Source organism: Antedon bifida, chromosome 1, assembly GCF_963402885.1.
Source record: "Antedon bifida chromosome 1, ecAntBifi1.1, whole genome shotgun sequence".
In the NCBI taxonomy this organism is placed as follows: domain Eukaryota; kingdom Metazoa; phylum Echinodermata; class Crinoidea; order Comatulida; family Antedonidae; genus Antedon; species Antedon bifida.
Window position 1 is genome coordinate 2482241 of NC_136226.1, and position 25253 is coordinate 2507493.

Sequence of the window (25253 nt, forward strand, 5' to 3'; positions counted from 1 at the left end):
ACTGGATCATGTAAAAATATGGACCATAGCCCACGACAATAAATGGAAACATTGACATTTTTACTACAGAAAGCAAAAGAATTTAGTAAAGTTTTCATCCTAGATAGAATAACAGTTTATACTGTCTTAAATGAAAATAATATTTTCACAAGTGCGATCAAATGATGTCATACTGTAATTAATAAGAACAATAATATTGTTGTATCATAGCAATGTTATTGTTCTTATGTTGATTGTGTAAATATCATACTTAAACTCTGTTTTAGTGAATCTACAAAAGTAAGTTTGTCTAACAAAACATGGAAAAAAAAATTTTTTTTAAAGGCAAAAATACTAATTTTGTTAAAGACATGTTTTTTAACGAGAAACCTGTTGTCTTATAGAAAATGAATCTGTGGTTGAATATTCTTTAAAATACATTTGTCAGGTAAAAAAAATGTTTGGTTTAATTTTTGAGAGCAAAATGACTTGTTACAATACAGTGTAAGTTACAATAATCAACAAAAAAATGTTTTTATTTTTTCAGGACAATATTATTTAGATAATGTTGAATGATATTTTAAATGATCTAAAATTTAATAGTCAATATTATCTGTAATTATAATATTATATTTCATATTATTGATATCTAGAAAATTCACACAAAGAGCAGTTAGCATTCATTATGCAGTTTAAGAGAGTGTGATGTTCACACTTACTGACAACAGATTCCTAGTTATATTAACGAATGCGCCAATAAAGATTAATGTAGTTATTAGCAAGACACCGCTGTTATTGACAGGCTCCTTTCACATTAGCCATTAATTCTATGTCTTCTTATTGGAGTAGTTTGGCACTGCAAAATGAATATCTTTACCAGGAGCTGAATGTACGGTATTATAATTAGACGAACTACTATACTCGCTATTCCCTTCCTTCAATACAGTAGAAGATGTCATGCAAATGACAAAAAAAAAAGTAGCGGAAACAACCTATTGTACTGTATTATAGTTGAATATTTTATTGTATCAATTAAATGTCAAAATAAATTTCTCAATGAATTTAACTTATTTAACAATAGTATCAACCAAAAGGCTTTTTATTTCGCTGGACCAGAACATAATTTAAAATTCAACCATTTGTTGACAATAAAGAGATAGTTAACGCTACAAAGATTTCCAAGCTAAAGAATTATTTGTCAATCATTTGTACAAGTTATTTAAAAAGTCAAAGACAATATTTAATAAGCTAAACAGTATTTTGTGAGTTTGTTTTTTTTTTCTACTGGATTAGAAAAGATTAGATATGATTTTTTACTTTGTTAAACACTTTGTTGTACAGTATAGTCAACATCTACTTTGCTGTTTTCTTCATTTCAACTTCTAAAATTAATTGCGATTTGTTGCAAGGATGAAATACTGTAAGAAGAGGAGGTTTGACAGTTCTTTAATGGGATTTGAGTTTGATGAAGACTACTGTGGACATCTGTCTACAAACTCGGGTGTGAGTTTTACAGAAGATAAGATATTGATGACCTGTCCTGTATCATTTTCTAAACGGTCACTGAAACAGTTTCAAATATTTAAGATAATGACCGGTGGTAATCGAGCAATAGCCGGTCATGATAGTGATGCTGACTGCAGTGTACAAGATAATTTAGGCTTGAAACATTCACCAAATTTAGATACAGAAAACACTTTAATCACACCACTTACAGTAATGTAAAAGTCAGGTGTGGCATAGTATGTAGAATACAGTTTTAAACATTTGTGTGATGTGCCCAAATATGGTAGTGATATGATGACATCGTGTCTATTACTGTAAATTAATTTAATTTTTTTCAAATTTCATGTTCGTCTATATTGTGTTCATGATTTTATTAATTTCATAGGTTTTATCGCTATCAATCATTATAATCCATGTATCTGGATGATGCAAGTGAAATAAATTAAAATTTTTAGATTCTGTTATTTGATAAGAATGCCTCATAAAATGATCAGCAATGAAGTGTTTGTTTCTTTTCCAACTTCTTTTAAATAAATTTGTTCTCAATATGTTTGTAAATAATCATGCCTGGCTGGCACATTATTTATTTAAAAACCACCCACACTTCAATCAACCTAATAACCAATGTGATGAACAGAGATTATTTACGACTTATGACCAAACAGTAAGACAAAAATGAAAAACAAAATTAGGAAGGAAAATAATTTGACCTCCTGTAAAGCTTGATTTCCATGCAATGATGTAAGCACATTACAAGTAATTTGACCAATCATAGTGCATGATCATCCAAACTGTTGCTTGTGATTGGTCAGCGCTCTTGCATTGGGCATACTGTACACTATTATGTTGCATCAAAGTGTGAACCAATCTTTAAGCTCTGTCTACACTATCAAACTAGTTTGACCAAAAAAGTGTGATGTGCCAAAATATGGTAGTGATATGCCCAAAATATGGTAATGATATGCCCAAAATATGGTAGTGATATGACATCATCATGTCCATATATGGGCACATAACATTTTTATGTCACATAAAGTTTGATAGTGTAGACAGAGCTTCACATTCAAAAGATTCAAACACAAATTTGTAACATTAATAAGAAACATCTCAAGATTCAGAATTAATGATGTTTTTACCCTCAAAATAGTGATCATGTTATGATTGATCCATGTTTATTGAACCTACTATTTAAAGTACGGCAGATTATTACCAAACATTCTATTTAAATGATTTGTGCTAAAGATAGTTTTGAGTTTAGATTGGATAGACTAACTTTAACGGAAATTCCAAAGATCTTATAAATACAGAAGTCATACTGTACTGTAGATCGGGAACTCCAAAAGAATCATTCGTATCAAACACTTCGGATGCTGCCCTACAGATCCCCCTCTGCTCTACTGCCACCCACATGAATCCACGCATCCACCTAAAGTCTGAACGTATATATATATATTATTTTATAAATCAAGTATGCGAAATCCGAGATAAAAGATTCATTTCATATTTGGTTCTTCACAAATTATTGTAAATTGTGAATCAGAAATAACACCCATTTATTCTTCTCATTACATCTTCACCCTGTCTATCTTCATTCAACTATCGGTTTGGAAAATCTAGTTTCGCGAAGGAACAATCTCTTGTGAACTACTTTTTTATCAGTGTGTCACAAACAGTTATTTCAATTCCGATGAGTTTAAAATAAAATGCAAAATTAAGAGAGATGTTCAAAAAAGCTTTAGGTTGTATGTTATTGTTAATGTCAGCACTTTAAAACATTCAGAGTATGCAAATTAAGTAAACAGTGTCATTACACACTTTATATGACCAGTAAAGGACAAAAACACATTTTGTAAATTGAATTTATAAAGCAGAATGGCTGTACTAATTTGATTTTCAAATTGAAATAGCTTTCACAGCCAATTTCCATTTTAATTAAATTATTCATTTTTATAACGAATGATAATAATATTTTTTTATTAAAAAATGTTTCATCTATAACTGTTATGTTATCTTTGAACAATAAAATAAATTTGAAATAAAAAACATTCTCTTTTTTCATTCTAGCGAGCGCTCCTTATGGAGAAGCAGCGACAGAAAAACAGTACACCCATGATGATGAAACCAAACGAAGAGAGAACTGGTTCTGCTGGCAAAACAAAAAGAAGGCTGCCAGAGGAAACCAGACCTTTGGTTTCTCCAACCAGAAGCTCATCTGCCAGTGACAGTTTACATGGTACAGTACAATATTTTTTTATTATGCATATCTAAAGCCCCATTCACACTTGGTTAAAGTAACCATGCAGTCAGCAATTTCCTATTAAAACTAAGCTGACCGTTCGTTTTACGGATTGAAATTCGCTAATAAATTTAAATGTGTTAACATGATAGCAGGACTTTTATGGAGCTATTTTGGTTATGGTTCTAATTATTTTTGGGGTCTACAGTAGGCCTAGGCTAGAGACTTTCTTAGATCTTGTGTACCACATGATCTTTTCTGAATGTCTCCTTTATCTTGAATCTTAACAAAAGACCCTGGGGAGGATTTGAACCCCATAGGATTTCTTACCATTAAGTTCAATGCATCTACACATTGTTTCCATAAATATTCTACAGGATATTAACAACATTCTGCGCCAAAGTAGTGCATTATACTCCGTTAATTTGCTACTACATTCATAACATATCAATCATGCTGTTAGCAGCGTTTCACACACACAGTGTTTTTATACACTGAGTCTAGATAAATCGCACTTTATACAGTATAACTGTCTTTGTATTTATGGACTTGTCGTCAATGATGATGTCAATTGTTTATGATATTCTATAAATAAATTCATTTGTGTTCGACTTTAAGTCTTTAGAAAAATAAAGTAACATGCTTAATTCATGATAAAAATAGTTTTAACTTAAATAAAGAGTGAAAATGATGTTGGTATTGTTATGGTATTATCACTAATAACGTCACACACTGTACAGCAATGTGTGAGCTACAAAACTAAAATAATTAGTTACAATTGATGGCTATGCATGGTACAGTACTGTCAATTCCCCCAGTTTCTTGAGCTCGTTATTGGAAACTTTTTCATAGCAAAGCGGATAGAGATGACGTACTGTGTATATGCAAACACATTGCTTTCAAGTTCGTTTATAAGAAGTGATGAATATCATTTTGAAAAAACTTGCTAATGGAGTTTAAGATTAACTTGGTTGAAAAATTTAAAGAAAACTATTTAATGATAGTAAGCTAAATATGTACAATCAGTGTATAATTTTCCAATGATAGTAACTGGTAATTAATCTGTTGGTACACCAGACATGCATACTCTGTCAAATATTGATATTTATTAATGATCTTAATTTACTATAAAAAATTAGAACATCATATGAGTTTGTTTTTTACACGTGTGTACGGTATTGATCGTCCAACCACAATTTAAAGTGCATTGCCATCCCACAATGCTCTTGATGATGATTAAATGTCCTGTTGTCTAGTTCATTTCTTGCCATTTGAATAAATATATTTAGGATAAGATAATCAAAATTTATACATTAATTTAATTTAAAGATGTATTGTCTCCTAAAAACATGAAAAAATAAAGATTAATAAAATCAGACTTTGAATAAGCCATTTTGCAGTTTTAATAAAGTTATTCACTTCTGTAGAAAAAAAATTATTATTTCACTTTTAAAAAGACAAAGAAACGGTTGATTTTAACCAAAATTCATTATCTGACAGGCAATAAAGGTATTTTTTGCTTTAAATTACATTTTTTCTGGAAATTTTTTTTTTTAATCCAGTTTTTAGTCAAAGTTAATAACTATTATGTGATCATGGCATATTCAACAAAAAATAAAATATTTTTTAGGAGGACAATATATCTTTAAATATAAAATATAACTGTAAAAAGGCTTAGAAATGTTATTTTGATGTCAATAACCCATTGTATTTTACAATCATTTCAATTGTTCCCAATGTACAATACACATTGTTATACAACAATATAATCATGGACCTATAAATTAGAGGTTCACAATATACAGTAATTACTTATTCATTTCCTAATTTGCATGACAATCATTGCTTACACAGTTAGCTCATATTATAGAAAAGATAAATACAGTATTTTGACTAAATATTTCTTGCATTGTACAAAATAACTGTAAATGGAACAAATATTGTAATTAATTTATATTTATTTATTTTTAAAAATGGAGTAATTAATATAATTAAATCAGGGTTAAAAAAATATCACTAGGACGACCAACCCCTATTCAGGGGAGGACATCCCTATAAAAGGGACACTTTGTGGGTCCAAAATGTGTCCTTTTAAAAGGTGTTTACTGTAAAACTGTTAATGAGAAATTATAGTTTGTCAATACAAGAGATATTCATAATATTTTCATAAATTATTAATACTATATTTTTTCTTTTTTTGTCTTTTATGGGCTCGTCCCACTTTTATTTCAGTTTGCAGTAAAAATTAAAAACAAAGGTCATGTTCTCTACTATATTTTTTCTACTGTAATTTTTGAGAACTCTTCTTAGCATTGGTATTTTTTAAGTTCATGATTACAATAAACTAGAAAACAAATTACAATCATGAATCTAAAAATGTATGCAAAACGTTTGAAGAAATAGGCTTTGTACTGTACACTAAGTCTACATTGGGGAAGCATCCGAATATAAATTCAACATATGCCAGAAGGACATTGGCTTCGTTCAACATTAATTATAATGAATTGTGGCTGCGCTAAAGCTACGGAAATATGACAATTCTCTTCATTAATATGAATATCCGCTAATTCTACCTGCCGTAATAAGCTATTGATATAATTGTACAAATTTGAATATCACGAAGTGTATTGATAATTGGAAATTATCTGAACAGAATTAATGTGGATTTTGTTTATAAATTAGGAAAGATATTTTGAATTTCTTGTATCGTAAAAGTGAATTTAATTACAGAATAGAATGATTGATTACTGTACATTTTTACACACTTATCTATTTGCCGTTATCATAGCCGGGTGCGGCGCCACCCCACCCCCTTAATTTTGTAAATTGTAATGCAAAAGATAGGACACTAATTTCAGTTCGGCACCTAAAATTTGCCATTTTTGGGCCCTGTGCCCCCTATTTCAAATTCTTGGATCTGCCACTGGTTATATTATTCTTTCAATTCAAGAAAATAATGGAAAAAAAAGAGAGTAATATGTCAATATGTATTTGTAATAATTATGATGAACGAATAAATGTGGTAGATTACACCACAAAAGAGAAAAAAAAAATATTATTCTTTATGATTGCGTTAAACAGGTATTGATGGCCCCGCCTCGTACATGTTGAATGGCAGTACTACCACCGTGCAAGTACTCACGGTAGGTTGTACAAGTACAGACTCGGATGACGAAACTCTGCAATTTAAAGAAACAACAGGTACGTTTAGTTCTTATTTTATTTATCTTACGAATGCAAGCAAGGAAATACTAAACAGTTCATTAAAAACCTACAGTATGCTACAAAAACCGAAAAAAAACTTAATTTATTTCTCAAAATCTGTCTATTTAAAGAGTTATACGCTTGTATTATTTTATCTGCAAACAATTATTTTGTTGATATTCTAAAACATCTTATCTTACGAATGCAAAACAAACAGGATATAAGCAAAGAAATACTAAACAGTTCATTAAACACCTATGCTACAAAAACCGAAAAAAAAACCCCAAATAAATTAATTCTCAAAATCTGTCTATTTAAAGAGTTTGTATTATTTTATCTGCAAATTATTTTGTGGATATTCTAAAACATCTAGTATAAGAAATTGGCCAATTACAAACATTTTTGACATTGAAAATGGTTAAAATAGTGCAATTTAATCAGAATAGTATTAAAGCCATTGTTATTGTTGATAAACAATGTTGAGCGGTTCCGGTTAACATAATTGCGACGCCCTGCTTGGGACTAAGTGTCCACAACTGTGTGAATGGCTAATAAGGCAAATTATACAGAACTACCTGAATAGATTCTTTCCGATACTAAACTTTGTAGTATACTGACAAATATGGATTTACAGTAATTCATTCTTGATCGCAAGTACAAGAGAGAGAGAGATAGGAAGAAAAAAAACACAACCATGAAACATATTGACAGCTTAAACTGACCTCTGTTACGACAGGCACAGTTAGATTTTAGAAATTTATTGAGTTTTGTTTTTATTTAAATTTTTATTTGAATGAATAAAAATGTCATCTATTCCTGTGCCAGTACTGAATTTACAAGTAGCAATGAATTTAATGGTATTGGAAAACAAGATTTTAGATAGTCTTGTAAAATACTTCATCACAGCATCTTAAAGATGTCAAATCCGATATCATAATTCTCTAAGATAGAGTCCAATAGATGCACTGATTATGTTTAAATAACATACAGTAGTATAAAATAACGAGAGGCAAGCCATGATTCAACGTTTCGATCTCTTTGTGTGTTTTCAACTTAATAAAAAACTAAATAAAAAATATTTTTTTCATAGAAACTGAAAAGAAATTAAAAGCAATGGGAATATCGTCGAGGGCCAACTTTGAGGAGAATGACGAGCAAATGATACCAACAGCGCCCTCCCTACAAGCTACGTCGCCATACTCCCCTCCAACGTACCAAGATGCAGTAGATAACAGCATGAACTCAAATTCAAACTCAAACTTAAACATAGAAAATCAAGAGCGACAAAATTCAGGAACAGTAAGTATAAATAGTCAATTCGTATTTGAATAAAGTATAGATATTCTACTCGTACTTGAATAGTAAGTATTAATAGTCAATTCTTACATGAATAAGTAAGGATAAATACTGTAGTCTATTTGTACTTGAATAGTGTGTTCAATTCGTAAATATTAGTATAGCCAATCCATAGAGTATAATGTTGGCTCAAAACATTGGTGCCAGGCCTAGAGATAAATTTATTCTTAACTCTACCCTTTGTACTTAAAAAACATACACAGGTATATGAAATTATTACGTAATAAATTGTCAAATTGTTTAATTTAACGATATAAGGTTTTTATTAGTCTTATTCTGGACTGATTAAAACGTTTATCATCATCTCATGAAGATGGTAAAGTAGACTGGCCATGGAGACATCCATCAGTTAAACTTCTATCCAGTCTTTATGATTATTTCTATCATTTGTAATTAAAAAGACCTCTATATTGACAGCAAACAATACACATGACAATTGTAAAACCAATTAGTCAAAATTATTGGAACAAAAATAGATTTGGTTGGTAGAATGACGTCATTACTTGCTTAACACTTAATATTTAAACATCTAAAGGGACGGTAATGATGTACTGTACTATAAGTACTGTACTATTGTGCCAACTAAAGCTGACTTTTCCTCTATGGATGATTACCAACCAACAACTTCACCAAAACTGGATCTCCTAATTTCTTCATTATACTGGGTCTACCTGTACTGTACATATTATTTATACATTAAACAAAAGCAACAAAAATCAACCCAGTACACTGCTAGCATAGTATCCCAAATCATTATTAGGTTCAGTAGACCAAAACATCTTCAACTCTGTATACAAAATGTGACCAAAAAGTGTGATGTGCCTAAATATGGTAGTAATATACCTAAATATGGGTAAAACATCATCATGTCCATATATGGGCACATTACTTTGCCACAAAGTTTGCTAGTGTAGACAGAGCATAGAGAATACATTTATTACAGTAATTCGAATCTTTAAAAATCTTGCTTAACTTAAATTTTGAGAGACTGCAGTGCAATACAGTTTTATAGTTAAAGAACTGATGTTTTTTTTATATATCTACTGCCTATACTGCTAAACACAAATGTCATTTTGATTAAATTATACAATATTTCAACTTACAGAGCATGTAGCATAATTTAATAGCATTTTACTACAATAATAAAATACATATATAAAGATTTCCGTTAATAAAATATTTCAAATCATTTTGTCAAGAAATCCATTTTGCAGGTTATTGCAAAATTTGCCGTGAATAATTTTAAAATTAACTGGCTACCATGGTAGCGATGTATAAAACCATTTGCGTAACTCATCATTAATTACCTGCAATAGCTAATATTCTGCAGCCAGGGACGTTGCTCTTTGGTGCTGTACAGAATTGTGACGAGTAAATTAAACAGTTTTTTTCCATCACAGCCTTTTAAATCTGAATAACGATAATTATGAAAGGAAAACAAAATGCAATGGTTACAGTACACACAGTTTATTATAATTGGTCAACAAATGTATTGATTTTTCAATTAATCAATGTGGGATATTGTATATAAGAAATTTACAAAATATCAAATTATAATTTATAATAAAGTACTACATCATATGGACACATGTTTTATCAATTTCATTATCATATTCATTATGTTGGCATGAATATGTGTTGTGGCTTGGTGGTTGTGATGCTCCAAGGGTCCTGGGTTCAAGTCCCATCACATATCAGGATTTTTTCCAAGGATAAAATTACAACTCCACTCCCAAAGACTTGTAATAAGACTTTGTTTATGTAGAGCATCTTGTGTATATGTTTGTCTTGTGAACCTCTGAGGGTCCCTAATGATCAGCAATTGCTGCTGGATGGATCACCCTCATTAAAATATAGTAAAAAGAAAAACAAAAAAACAAACAATAGCATTATTATTATTAATAATTACCACCCTATTGTCATTATCATGTCGTCATTAGTACCAAATGACCATTGAGAATTACTCCTATACTATTCTATACTCCATGATACTACTACAGTACAATACACCACACATTCTGACATTCAAGTTGTATGGACATCACTATATAATATTTTGCAATATTTATTTCTTCATTCATTATAAAAAAAAAGATTAGATAATATTAGAAGATAAATTGATGTGTCTAGTATTAAGTAAAAGAGTTTCTGTTTTTACTATTCTAATTTTCATAATTAAATCTTTGAAAATTATTCCTAATTAATTAATTATTTATTAAAATATGTATCGTCGATTGTTATTGTCCTAGTACTGTATATCATGGGTCTTAAGAAGGGTTCTGGTTTCTAGTTCAAAATTAATCTATTACAACAAAAATTAAATAAATTATATTAATTCCAATTAAAATGTATCAATTTCGTTATGTCCGAACCGATTTCCAAACCACAGTTTAATAGTTGAAATTCAATTGTAATGAGATAGTCTAACTGTTAATTCCAAGTGATATCTTTTGTGTTATGAGCTGGACATTCCATGACTGTTGCGATGTAATTGGACATTCTGTGTGTTTTCCATCGTCAGCATCCCAGCAGGATATCTCTTCTGTTATAATGATAGCTTTAAGGCTTAGCCTGTAATTATCGAGAATGTTTCTTATTTGCATGTACGAGAGATAAGTAGTTGTCTAAGAAGAGAAGACGTTGATTAGAAATATTTACAGGCTTGCATTCGCACGATGCGATTGTCACGCTGTTCCTGCCTGCAGTAAATTCATTAATTTATTTCTGACACAAAACATTAAGGTCTAAATTCTAATGCGTACATCTTTTGAAGATTTTAACGTAATCTCATGGTACTGTACAACAAGTCATTGAAACATGTTCTGGCATGCTAGCTGATAATCTCACAGCTGTAATTGTTAATACCAAAAGATCCATTGAATGTTTTAAAATGAGGATAACTCCAAATAAAGAGAAACACATTGAGAATTAGGTCGCTGTCGTTTGGTTATACCATCTTAATATTACTAATGAAATTTATGTAGACCAATCAATTAGACCAGTAGATTAAACTAATTATCACCCTTTCGCGCCCTAGTTTATTTTATGCGATATCTATCTTAAGCTCTGTCTCCATGATGATGTCATATCACTCTTTGGGCACATCACACTTTTTGTCAAACTAGTTTGATAGTGTAGACAGAGCTTTAAAAAGATATGTATGAATACTTTTGATATTAATGCTGTGTTTATTAGATAATCTTAAGAGACAGCTAGCTTAAGTTTACAACGAAGAAACCCTCTTCACTTTCTGAACAACTTACCGAATTGTAAACAAAATCGTAGTCTTCCTATTCATTTTACAAATAATTCTTTGAATGTAATTAATCATGAAATAAAAACAGTCAAATTCGTACTTGTAGCAAATAATACACAACATTTTCTTGAATCTTTACAATAATTAATAATTTTGTGTTTATATTAATCTAAAAATAAAGTGAAATCAAATAATACATTGAGACTGTATGATTGGTTTGTTTGGTATTCTGCTAATTTGATTTGATTTAGCAAAATCCACCCATTAATCCAACTACTGTAAATAAAATGATCATGCTCCACGATGAGAGTATTATCCATCCATCTCAATTTAATCAATTATTATTTATAGTTTATTCATACAAATAATAAGCGAAGTTATATTTTCTTTTACAATTTTGACATATTTTCTTTAAAAATATTGTATATTTATGTTCTGTATTGGAAATGAGGATGGTTACTTGTAAGAAGGAGCAATAAGCCTGCCTGCAGCCATAAATCAAATTATTTTTGCTTACTTTGTATCTATAAAATAATAATAAGATATAAATGTATTTACTTTTACGATTTTGACATTTTTCTTTGAAAATATTCTATTTATGTTTTGGAAATGAGGATGAAGATAAAAACAATAAGCCTGTTCAAAGTCATAAAACAAATCATTTTTGTACTAAAGTTTACAGTTATTTTGTTGTATTGTCGTGTACACTTGGTAACCATGGCAGCACAAATTGCATCAGTCGCTATAGTAATGTTGTTATGAATCTTTAAGATGAAGGAAGAGTAATTTGTTTTAAGTGGCTGCAGTAACCTTGTCTAGTTGTGGTCTTGTAAAATAATTAATCCAAGAGTTTTGTTTTTCTGTTTTGCTCTCAAAGAAAATGGATTTTGATAATTATAGATATTACTAATAGTTGGTAGTAAATACTGTACTTATCTTTGTATATTGCTTTTATTAACTATCCAAATGTTGAATTATTAAAATACCCATGTCCTTATGCTTATAAGTTTCCATACCAAATATTAAAAAAACATATTTTTGAGTTTTCTGTGGCCACCAGACTGATTTTGGACTTTGTCGTCTTTTATCGTTGTTGATTTCTTCTCAATTTCTGTATTTTACTGACTGTTCAAACCTTCCATACATTTATAATGTTTTATTTGATATTTATATAATATTTTATTTACTGTATATATTTTATTTTTATTAGGACTCAAGAGGTGCTATTGGCGGAGGTCTCATAATAGATGATTTGGATGCATTCGTACTACGACCTGCACCACAAGGCCAAACAGTAAAATGTAGAATTTCTCGCGATAAAAAGGGAATTGACCGAGGCATGTACCCGACATATTTCTTACACATGGAACGAGATGATGGAAAAAGGGTAATGTTTATTTTATTGTAGCATAATGTGTTTTTAAAATATATTTTGTTGTTGAGTTTACCAATGGTGTCCCTGTCTTATTTCTGATCTTGTGGGCGTTACCTTAAATGGTGGCTTATGAACCTTTTGCTTTTTTGTAGATTTTCTTGTTGGCAGCTCGTCGAAGAAAAAAGAGCACGACTTCAAACTACTTACTTTCAACAGATGCCACAGATTTGTCAAGAGATGGGGAAGCATACTCTGGAAAGCTACGGTAAGTAGTTTCTTGGAAATTTTAATAATATTGTCAGGTTTTTAGTGAAAAGATTATACTTTCATTACATTATGAATTAGTTCATAATGTATAATGATCTTGGTAATAAATATTTATTACTACTTAAAAAAAAACAAAATTTTGATACCAGTGTTTTCTAAGCACTGTCTACACAAAAAAAGTGTAATGTTTCCAAGTATGGTAGTGATATGACATCATCATTTTCCATATATGGGCACATCACATTTTGTTATCACATAAAGTTTGATAGTGTAGACAGAGCTTAAAATTATTATATTTAATGTGTATATAACACAAAATTATTTCATAATTAATATGTCATTGTACAAATAAAATTGTATGATAAAATTATACCGTGAAACAGATTCATTTTGTTGGCAATAAAAACGATTCTAATGTTGCATATCATTTTAATATCTTGACTCTGTGATCTGTGAAATAAGCTATTACCAACCTATTGAAAATCGATTTTTAGTAGATAAAATTTGAAGGATGCTTTATAACGACTCGTTCAACCTTGCAGTTGTAACCCAAATCAAACACAAATACGAAAATGGAAATAGCTAGAAGCTATATTTACATATAGATTATTAACCATTTTCATAAAGTTCTGTGTAAAGGTTGTTGCTATGGATACTATACTATTGTCATATATTAAATTGCTGTAAAAGTAACGCTCTCTATGGCAAGATTTTAATTTGTTTTTTTTCTTCTAGGTCAAATTTCATGGGAACACATTTCACAATATATGATAATGGTATCAGTCCGGGCAAGCCAGGGCAACTTGACGATGGAAGCAATTTGCGAGAAGAGGTGGCGGGCGTAATCTATGTGAGTTTATTTGTGTTTTTATTTCTATTCCCCTTACTGAGGTATTTTTAATAGCCCATCCTATTTTGCTAGCCCATCCTATTTTGCTAGCCCAACCAAAAGCTCTGTCTACGCTATCAAAATAGTTTGACAAAAAAAGTTTGATGGTAGAGGTATGCCCAAATGTGGTAGTGATATGCCCAAATATGGTAGTGATATGACATCATCATGAAAATTTAGGTACAGTTTTCACTAGCCCATCCAACACAGATTGGTTACTTGCATAGAGTGGTCCGAGTATATTGTACTTCAAGGAATAATATTTGCATAAAGATGAGCAGATTAATATAGCATTGCACTTTTGTTATACGTGATTAAATTATAATTTATGATTTCATACAAAGTAAAATAATAGGAAAATCATTTCCAACGCAGTATAACATAGCAATAAAGTTGCACTAGTATTAGATATTGTCTCGTTTGTTAAAAACGCTATACCATTACATTTCACAAACCTCTAGAATTACCGCTGACAAGAGTGAGTACTTTCCACAAGTATTAATTCATTTTGTTCTCTATGTCGCGTCTCTCTTGGGATTCACACATATTCGTGTAATTGTTAACGCTGATCGTCTAAATTCAATTATCTACTATGTATGTCACTTTGCGCCGTCTTCATTGATATGATCATTTCTTAATCTGTAATAAAATATTATCAATTTTAACAAGATTAAATTCTCAAAAACAAAATATTTTATTGGTTTTCTTTTCATTAAATTTTGATATACAAATTAAACATTTTTTTTTATATTATTGAATTATAGAATAACAAATTATTCACTGGTTTAAACACCTGCTTTAAAAGTAACAAAATGTTGTGTATAATTGATTTCAACTATCTGTCTTACAAATATCTTTTTATATTTTTTGCTAAACAATACAAAAGAGACAGATTTTATATATAGATTATAGATTATTTACTAAGCATCATGACAACCCTTTAATGTCTAACTCTTCTAATTTATTGTCCGTATAAATAAAATTTATAGTCGCTTTTTTGTTGTAGTCTTCCTTTTATGACGCACTAGAAGGAATAAGAGAGTTTACTTAACATTTCCAAGGGGGTAATTTAGGGTTTTTATGTCACCCAAAATAAAATAACCGAGTTGCTGAAAAGCTCAACAATATAAAATAGTTTATTTAACATTTCCAAGGGGGGTGATTTAGGGTTTTTATGTCACCTAAAATAAACTAACTAATGTTGAAAAAGCTAAATGCAGCGATTTTAAGATTTTTCTTCTGAAATGTCATTAATTGTCACTTTTATTTCAACATTTGACAACCGAGTCCAGATTTGTGCCTCAAACACGAATGCTTTTAAAACATAATGTCATGCAAGATTTTTGAAAGCCTCATAAATTGGTTTATGTTGTTACGCATTTTAACATGCAGGAAGCCAGTTTTTATGTGCTGCTGGCTATGAATTAAAATATAAAAAGCATCCGCAGTAAAAAAAATTGTCCATTACATATCTGCCATGTATTTGGATGTACAACTGCAGACTACACAACAAATATTCTGCTCTTTGCTTCCAGTTGTTTTATAGTCTAGATCCATTTCTGAAAAAAGAATTTTTAGGTCAAAGTGGTATCTCTGACTTTTTACGTCAATTTGGGTATGCTGAATAAAAAAAAATATTATGGTTCACACATTAAAAAATGTTTTAGTTATGTAGCCGTCGTTACAGATTTATTTTGTTTAGGGATCGTTTCAACAATTAATCATTTTTATACGTTTCATTTTTCAAATTAATAATTCAGCATTGTAGAGCTAAATGAAAGATAATATATACATCGTTCTGTAATACACAGTACTGAATTTTTTTGTTTACGTCGCTTTTCATGTTAAACAACATAGAACATACAGTCCTATCAAATCAATGTAATTTGAAAATGTTTTGTATCTATTCATACAAGAAGTTGAGAATGTCGCTTAGGTGTCAGCTACAACCACTACAGTCAACTGTAATTTATAGTTAGTAGGCCTACTAACTGGATTTTTTTTACGTCGCTTCTCATATAAATAACATAGAACTGGCAGTCCAAATGAATGCAATCTGATAATGCAATTTGAAAATTTTTTGTATATTCATACGAGAAGTTGAGAAAGTCGATTTTGTGTCAGCTACAACCATGTGTTTACTTTTTTTTTATGATACATAATAAAACTGAAGTATGGTTATATTAGTGTTTTTCACAAACACATGTTTATAGTCTATGTCTAACAAATTTACATAGTAATTATGTTTGTCAACATTACAACAGTATACAGTATAGTATGTACAGTATACAGTATAGTATGTACAGTATACAGTATAGTATGTACAGTATACAGTATAGTATGTACTGTACAGTATACAGTATAGTATGTACAGTATACATTATAGTATGTACAGTATACAGTATAGTATGTACAGTATACAGTATAGTATGTACAGTATACAGTATAGTATGTACAGTATACAGTATAGTATGTACAGTATACAGTATAGTATGTACAGTATAGTATGTACAGTATACAGTATAGTTAGTATGTATGGTACTATGTATAGTCAACAGTATGTACAGATAATATGTATACTATAGTCAACAGTAAATACAGTATAGTATACTGTATAGTATTATAGTTATTACTGTATGTATCTACAGTATATAGTAGTATAGAGTAGTACAATATGTTTCAGAGAAATACAGTAGTGATTATAATATTTGTATCTTGGAACATGTTTTATCAATTTTTCCTGAGAATTATTGTAAATAAATTGAATAGTTACAACTTACGAAATTTAAAACATATTGGCAGAATTTAGACAGAAAACCTATAATGGGCTTCATTTTATTCTTATTAACGTCTCGAGGTTAAGTGCACATAAAATGAAATGATTAGTAACTGAAGACGTAGAATGCTAATGAAACACATTTTTTTAAAAATGGTTGAATTGATGAATTGATTAGGATGCCAGGAAGCTGAACTTATTCGACTACATTATAATAATTATTGATATTTCACCTGAATTTAGAAATTTTGAATGTTTGCATGTTAATAACAAATTCAATTGTACTGTACCATAACTAAAATCGTGAAATACAAATTGCTGATATAATGCTTGGTTCCCACTAGAGACGCAACACAAGGACGTAGCACAACGTAAGTGAGTTGACCAATCACAAGCGATGGATTATTCGAATTGTCGCTTGTCATTGGTCAACAGGCTTACAGTTTACGTCCTTGCTTTGCGTTCTAGTGGGAACCAAGCTTTACTGACTGATTATGCAGTACATATACCCTACTAATTGTTACAATTTTGAGTAATTATATTTGTGTTTTTTTTTCGTAGGACACAAACGTTTTAGGATTCAAAGGACCAAGAAAAATGACCGTTATCATTCCTGGCATGAGCTTAGATCATGAACGAGTTCCCATCAGACCGCAAAATGTAAGATAATATGCTAATAAGGTTTATCGCAAATAGTTGGATTTTGCGAGGAACTTCATTGTACAATGCATGATGGAAAGGGTTTGGGAGAAAACGTCATGATACATACACAAACAACAAATCATGTGCATCGCTAATGCTATTTGCGATAAACTTTATCATTTTATTTGTATTCTTTATTTTTCATTTTGTATGTAAAGTAGTTGTATATGAAACAAGTGGAACATTTCCAATACTTCTAATTTTGTAACCATTGATTTTTTTTTCTTAATCCATGTTGAATCAATGAATTTAATTAAAATATATAGTACAGTTCACATTTTTTTTTATATTAATGTGGATTTTTATTTTGTTATAAAAATACTGTGAACTTTCTACTGTAGCTGTAGATCTCGTATAAATTTTTATTTTTCATTGTATAGTTATAAAAACTAGTGTTGCAATAAAAACTAGTGTTGCAATAACATGAATAGAAATATAATAATATGCGTTGTTGTTGTTTCCTGTGCATAGAATGGATAATGTACGTTTATAACGCAAGTTTACTTACTCATCTCATGTTTCAGAATCGAGATTGTTTGATTGAACGATTTAAAGGGAAGCAGATGGATAATTTACTTGAACTGCACAACAAGACTCCGGTTTGGAACGACGGTTAGTAATTATAATTCGCTGTCTTGCAGTATTTGATTTCTGAATATAGTAATCTGTTCTAAATTGTGACATGCTCTATATTATTATTCGGTTAAGTGATCAAATGAAATATAACCAGGTATAAGTAAATATTAATTGTTATTTGAATAAAGTGTATTTTGTGATTTTGACCGAGCACCATTTCCCACTTGTCAATCAAACAAAAGTACTATAGTAGTTTTAATTTCACATGCCATGAGCTGGTATCTTTAGGCCAGGTAGGTAATTAGTGGTATGGTAATTTGGTGATGCTTGCTTACTAATCACAGGTTCTTTGGGTCAAGTCTTTGGTATAGTTTAATACCAGGAGAAACATTACGACTAAGCTAAGCATCCTAACTTAACTTAAGGACAGAGATATGTTTTATCCCATAAATTAGTAATTGTAGGTGAAATATTCTCAATAAGTTGGTCAGAGCAATATTAAAGAGTTGTGGCATTGGAAGATTAGAAGTCGGGGGTTTTTGCGCTACAAATGATTGTTGAATACCAGGTTGTGATGGGAGACTTGTTCATTTTGTCATTTGTGATTTTCATTTTACTATTATTCATACCCTTTTCAATCTATTAAAATTTTGCATTCACAACTCATATTCATATGCATCACATAATTTAATAAAAAATGATACAACATGGCTGGTGTGCATCACATGACTTGAGATTCATAGAGTTGAATTTCGCAACTCTTTATATAATATTATATATGTGTGTGTGTGCTGAACTGAAGCATTATAATTTGTTCTGCTTCAACACAAATAGTACTGTAAGTTTCTGTTAGATAATTGCCATATTACTAGTACATTGACAACTTAATAGCGGCTGGGAAGCTCTTATAGACACATCACTAAAAACTTAAATGAATTACAAAATGCGTCTTCAGTTTAGTGGAACTAATGTTCCACCAAACTCAATTACACGCAATAGAATATTAATAAATTTAATGTAGAGCATGGCCAGATAATATATTGATTCTATTTTTTTTTTTTGCACTGTTTTCTCTCATTTTATATGGAGTGGTCTAAAATTCATAATTATGTTCTGCTGGGCAGTCTCATTAGTCATGATCAACAGTGACCTTTGAACCATAGAAACCAAAAAATTCAAACCAATTCAAGATTTCCTAAATTCTACCCTAAAGTTTAAATTATGTTTTACACTACATGTCATAAAATTAAAATGTTATTGATACTGTATTTGTTATTATTAATAATGTATATTATGTCCATCTTTTAAAAATGTATGTTTCTTTACATTTAGAAGCAGTCCAGTTCATCTATTTATATTCATAATTTGTTTATTTTCAGATACGCAATCTTATGTTCTTAATTTTCATGGTCGAGTGACTCAAGCCTCCGTAAAGAACTTTCAGATTGTTCACGAGAACGATGGTAAGCATGATATCCAAAGCTGCTTATGTATAATAACGGAAATGAACTTTTATATATTATTTTTTATTCTCCTAAAGAGTTGTCTCTCTCCCAGTGTGTTTTCCAGCTTTTCAGTTTTGGCCCACAAAACAATCCATCTATAAATTGTTACTGATATTGATATAGTCCAAATGAGGTCAGGTACAAAATGAGGGGTGGGATTATACTCCGGTTACATAATAAAAATCTTGTGTCTGAATTTACCTATATTAGGAGGTGGGACTATACTCGAGTTACATAGTAAACATCTTGTGTCTGAATTTACCTATTATTAAGAAGTGGGACTATACTCGAGTTACATAGTAAAAATCTTGTGTCTGAATTTAGAATAAATTAGGGGGTGGGATTATACTCGAGTTACATTAGTAAAAACCTTGTGTCTGAATTTAGCCTAAATTAGGTGGTGGGATTACACTCGAGGATGAGATTATACTGGTCATATTGTTATTATAGAAATAAGTAAACGTAAGTAGTTATTTTTTAAAGGAAGCTAGAGAGAATGAGTGTTTATCAGTAAAGAAAATCAATATTTTTCTTTGTGTGTTTATATTCAACTCGACTGTATTTATGTAAAATGGTATGAAATTTCTTTTATCAAGCCAATATTAAAAAGAAACAAAATTGATGGTAAACCTACCTATATTGTTTAAAGATGTATTGTTCTCCGAAAACGTGAAAAATGAAGATTAATAAATCAGACTTTGAATAGGCTATTTTGCAGTTTTAATAAAGTTAATCACTTCCCCAGGGAAAAACGAACAAAAATGAGGATTTCACTTAAAGAAACAATACTTGATTCCAAAAAACCATTGTCTGACAAACAATTTGACTATTCTTGCTTTAAATTACAGTTTTTCAGCAACAGTAAATTTTTTTTTCTAATCTAGTTTTTGATCAAAGTGAATAATTAGAATGGCATATTCAACAAAATATTGAAAAATGTCATGATATCTTATATACAAAGAGATTGCTCTATGTCAGTTGAAATTTCTGATTTATTTCAAATTAATAAATCGTTTATTTCTCGAAAGGAAATGATCAGTCAGTCAGTTGTGTATAAATCAAATGTATATTTTTCATTAATTATTAACGTGAATATACATTAAGATTTTTATCGGAAATCAATCTTAAAGAGAAGGTTGTGTTGCACTATAAGAAGTTTTAGATAAAAGAGGCCTGCCTGTATAGGAAAATAAAGCTGTGTTTCCGCCGTGAAAAATGAACCGATAACTAACCAATAAAGTTCTCGCGGAGACAAGGTTTAACTGATTCCACTCCAGAAAAACCGATAATTATCTCATTCAAATCAGATAATTATTGAAAAAATGCGATAATTTTTAACCTTTAACATGAAGGACAATTTGTTGCGTTGTGATTGGGCACTTGATTGTTCGGTATTGACAGACTATGCATACGTTATTTTTTTATTCATTATATGATTGGTTAAAAAATTCAACAATAATTTTTTTTTATGCAGCGGAAACACTGTCTAAGACTAAGAGAGACTAATTTAGTACAAACACCTCTAACATTGGCCTAAAATTGGTGTAAAAGTCTCTGCCTTAACAAAAACCAAGTAGAATATTCTTGCAGTAAGCATTGTACAGAGTAAGAACAAGTAATCTTTACATTAGTATCTTTCTGAATGACATTTCCAGCAGACTTATGGTTCGCTAACAAATAGCAAAAAGCATTCTCTCGCTATATTGTAGCATTTCCCCATTGCCTCATAATCATCAAATCTGTTTATTGCTTTCGTTACATTTCTCAAAGGAACAACGCAATAATCGGCAACGTCTTTGAATATTTATTTTATCGTAATGCGTTGTTGTTTATCATGTATCTACAGTACGTGTACGCCTACAATATTTTATAAAGTTAATCAATCAATCGTAATAAATTCGCTCACAGGAGAATATTTTGTTTATCTCCTAGCGATAAATATGTATTGCACAATTTTAGCAAGTTTGATTGTTAATTTAAAGGAAGATCAAATTTATCTTTTTCGGCAAGCGCGCAAGTTGTAAATTTTGTTTTGGATTTATCTGTCTGGCGTTCAAAAGATGCTTTGTGTCCCACTGGTCTCATAATAAGCAGTTTAATTTTCCTCTTGTAGTTTTGATGACAGAATGCAAATTGGGTAATTTGTCTATGTAATATATTCATGTTATAAAACTTAAGTTTCTACTGTTGTATATTATATATTACTACTTTTAGTGTAAAGCTCAGGGATGTCACCACATATTTTGTTACATAAAGTTTGATAGTGTATATAGCTTCGGACACTATCAATCTTTATGTGACAAAAAAGTGTGCCCATATATGGACAGGATGATGTCATATCACTATCATATTTGAGCATCACTACCATATTTGGACATATCACTACCATATTTGGACATATCACTACCATATTTGGACATATCACTACCATATTTATGCCTGTCAGACAGTAGTAATGCAAGAGTTGAAAAATTGTCACATGTAAGATGAATTTAAATAAATTTAAACAACTTTTTATTTTATTTTCTAGTGGACTACATCATAATGCAATTTGGACGTGTAGGTGAAGAAGTTTTCACGATGGATTACAACTATCCTTTATGCGCTGTGCAAGCGTTTGGTATCGCTCTTAGCAGTTTTGACAGCAAGTTGGCTTGTGAATAGGTACGAATGAAAACGTCCTCGCTACGTGACCAAATGACATCCATTGTATAATGCTCTTTAACCCATGTGATATACATCTTTCAAAATAAAAAGCAAAAAAGTCTATGGAATTTTGATGTACTTAATTTCATGAAACTAATGTTTTCATTTTCTGTTTGCTATACCTGTATGTAAGCATCGTGTTGATATCACGAGCTACGTACATGATTCCATGTTTTACGATTCCATAAATTTGCGGTTTTGCAATTTATGTTTAGAAATTTACATAAATGTTTAAAATGATAAAATACAAAGGTTTACAACAAATACATGTATTATTGTTTTAAGTCAATAATCTTTTATCTAACATATTTGTAGGCCTAGTTAAAGAACATCATGTGTAGAAGGGTGGGAGGGTGTGTGTTCTCTTAATAGAAAATTGTATGACTGGTATTTAGTTACAAACTATTTGAAATTTACAAAATGTAAAAATAGTGTTATTCTGTTGACATGTTTTCTAAAAATGATTCCTGTATATACAAATAAAATAATTTAATTATTACAATTATTTTAATTAATATTCATGGTTTTGTTGAGATGTGAATTTTATAAAAGGCAAACTTAGTTGCAATGGTGTATTCATTCTTAGAGCTGTACATTATTCAATTATTTACAGATATGTAACTTGGTGAAGATTGTGTGTTAACAGATAGATTAAGCCATCGATGATTGTGATTGAAATTTAATCTCAATCCTGATTAAATTAAAATTTTAATCCTGATTAAAATAAAATGTTAATCCTTATTAAAGTTACTTCTTTCAATTTTGATTGAATTAATCCTTGATATGAAAGTGACTTTTAATAATCTTAATTGAATTCATTTCAGTTTTGGATTGAAAGTGAATTCTTTTAATCTTGATTGAATTAATCCTTGATTAAATTAAGATTTCAATCCTTTTATTTTATTCTTGATTGACTTCAGATTTTATTCCTTGATTGAAAGTAACTTCTTTTAATCTCGGTTGCATTAAGATTTCAATCCTTAGTTTTAAGTAATGTCTTTTAATCGTAACGAAAGAAAGTAACGTTTTTTTAAACATACTAAATGTACATAATATGGTGTTATGCTAATTATCTGATACTCTTTAGGTCGCATTGTGTCATGATCTGTTAGTTTACTGGAGGAATTGAGTATGTCATATTAATAGAAAAAAATGCAAAATTAATAAGTGATCATTTATTGTTAAATATAATATAAATATAAGTTGTGATCAAAAGAATTGATTGTAAAAATTGTTGTTTTATATAAGTTCACCACCATCTTCATTGTATATCACAGTGTTGTGTTTATATTTTTATGGTAAAAAATATATGTAAGTGACTTTTCTCGAAAATGTTTATGAGCTGGCAAATAAATACTAATAGAGATATGTAAATAATTGTACAGAAAGTATGAAATTATATTTCAATTGTGTAAAATGGTGAAAGATTTTTAATAGTAAAACGTGTTGTTAAAATCTCATTGTTATTCTTAACTATAATGATAAAATCACTCACAACCCTGAAGGATGAATTGAAATAGAAGTAGAAATAGTAGATACCGTACTATTGCCGCCCCCTGTCCAATAGCGTCCCCTAGAGTTTGATGTTTGCTTTTAGAGCAAACTTTGTACTTTGTATGTGAACTCACAAGATGAATAGAGATGCATTTTATGCATTATATAAGAAAATGTTTCTATAAATAAATGAATAATTCTAAGTGGGCTAGAAAGTTGTGTAAGCTACTGGAAGGTCATTGGTGCAAGTACAGTTTGCTACCATTATGCAAAATAAGCTTAGAAAGGCTTTGGCTATTATTTTTACTATTTTCACAATTTATAATTGCAAAGTGTTTTTAGGCCAGGAAAATTCTGCGAATGTGAATGTGTTTTACATTTTAAGCATCCCGTAAAGTAATACTGTAATACTTAGTTTTGATATAGTTAGAACTATATGCTATATTGAACTGTATGCCTATGTAATTTTCATGCAATAGTTAGGCTACTACATTCCTTGCTAATGAAACTCCAGTTACATGGAACGGTGGGCTAATCAGGGCTTGCAGAATGTTGTCCTTTGAGCATGTAATGTCTAAAATTTGGTTTCTCCCAGACAATTTTAACCTGCCTAATTTTGTTGTTAATTTATTTGCAAGAAAAACTAATTTATTTCTATTTTCCTTTCGATCCCTGTCTTGGGACAAGGTAGCTTGTCTGGGCACAAGCAGTGAAATTCTACATGCCTTTTTTTTGCCCTAGGACGTCAGGCAGGTGATTCTGCAAGCGCTGAATTAGTACATAATTTCATACAACATTGTAAAAGTTAAAAATATTTTTTAATATCTTCATATAAAACCTCACATTTGCTAATTTTGTGCTATAAATATTTCCAAGTATTCTTTTAATTTTGCTGACTGGCAAAAACTTACACCTTGAGATATGAGCCAAATGACAGTTCATCCCGTCCAGAGGTCATAGGTCACCTCACCAAATATAGTATGTCATGCTCTTATGTTTATGTATGTTTTATTTGTATTAAAAAATATCGATAAAGCAATTAATTTTTATTTTTTTTTATAAATAATTTATTGATAACTGTTTAATATTTATTTATGTGTCATTCATTTTATTCAATTTATACAATTTACTATTATTTTAATAAATATTATTCCATAAACAATTGCAAATAGTTTAATGATGATTGATAATAATTTCATTTCATAAGTTTAATGATTGTAATTTAACAATTTAATATTCTTTTGATTGTATGTTATATATAATATTTTGTTAAAGGTATACAATTGGGAGCGAAATATAGCAAGGCATTTTAATTATTTAACATCATTTATATTAAAATTAATTAAATGTTATAATTAAAAAATGATGCTAGTTAACTTATCCTGGTATTAAAAGTTCTCTTTTGGAAGGAGACATAATTTATTTT

The 25253-nt window shown here is 29.8% G+C and overlaps 2 protein-coding genes across 3 annotated transcripts in view; both read left to right on the top strand.

Annotated features, from left to right (window-relative positions):
• LOC144837713 (tubby-related protein 3-like) overlaps positions 1-23735 on the top strand; it is a 33075-nt gene extending 9340 nt beyond the window's left edge. For both annotated transcript variants that reach the window (XM_078692941.1, XM_078692950.1), the window contains 10 exons: positions 3550-3718; positions 6803-6922; positions 8016-8224; positions 12748-12924; positions 13065-13177; positions 13915-14029; positions 17406-17504; positions 18071-18158; positions 19502-19585; positions 22158-23735. In XM_078692941.1, coding sequence (XP_078549067.1) covers positions 3550-3718; positions 6803-6922; positions 8016-8224; positions 12748-12924; positions 13065-13177; positions 13915-14029; positions 17406-17504; positions 18071-18158; positions 19502-19585; positions 22158-22291 — 1308 coding nt within the window. In that variant the 3' untranslated portion in view covers positions 22292-23735. The remainder of the gene's footprint in view (positions 1-3549; positions 3719-6802; positions 6923-8015; positions 8225-12747; positions 12925-13064; positions 13178-13914; positions 14030-17405; positions 17505-18070; positions 18159-19501; positions 19586-22157) is intronic.
• The window catches only part of LOC144837956 (growth arrest-specific protein 2-like), a 95716-nt gene that overhangs the window by 43604 nt on the left and 26859 nt on the right, over positions 1-25253 (top strand). The window lies entirely within an intron of this gene.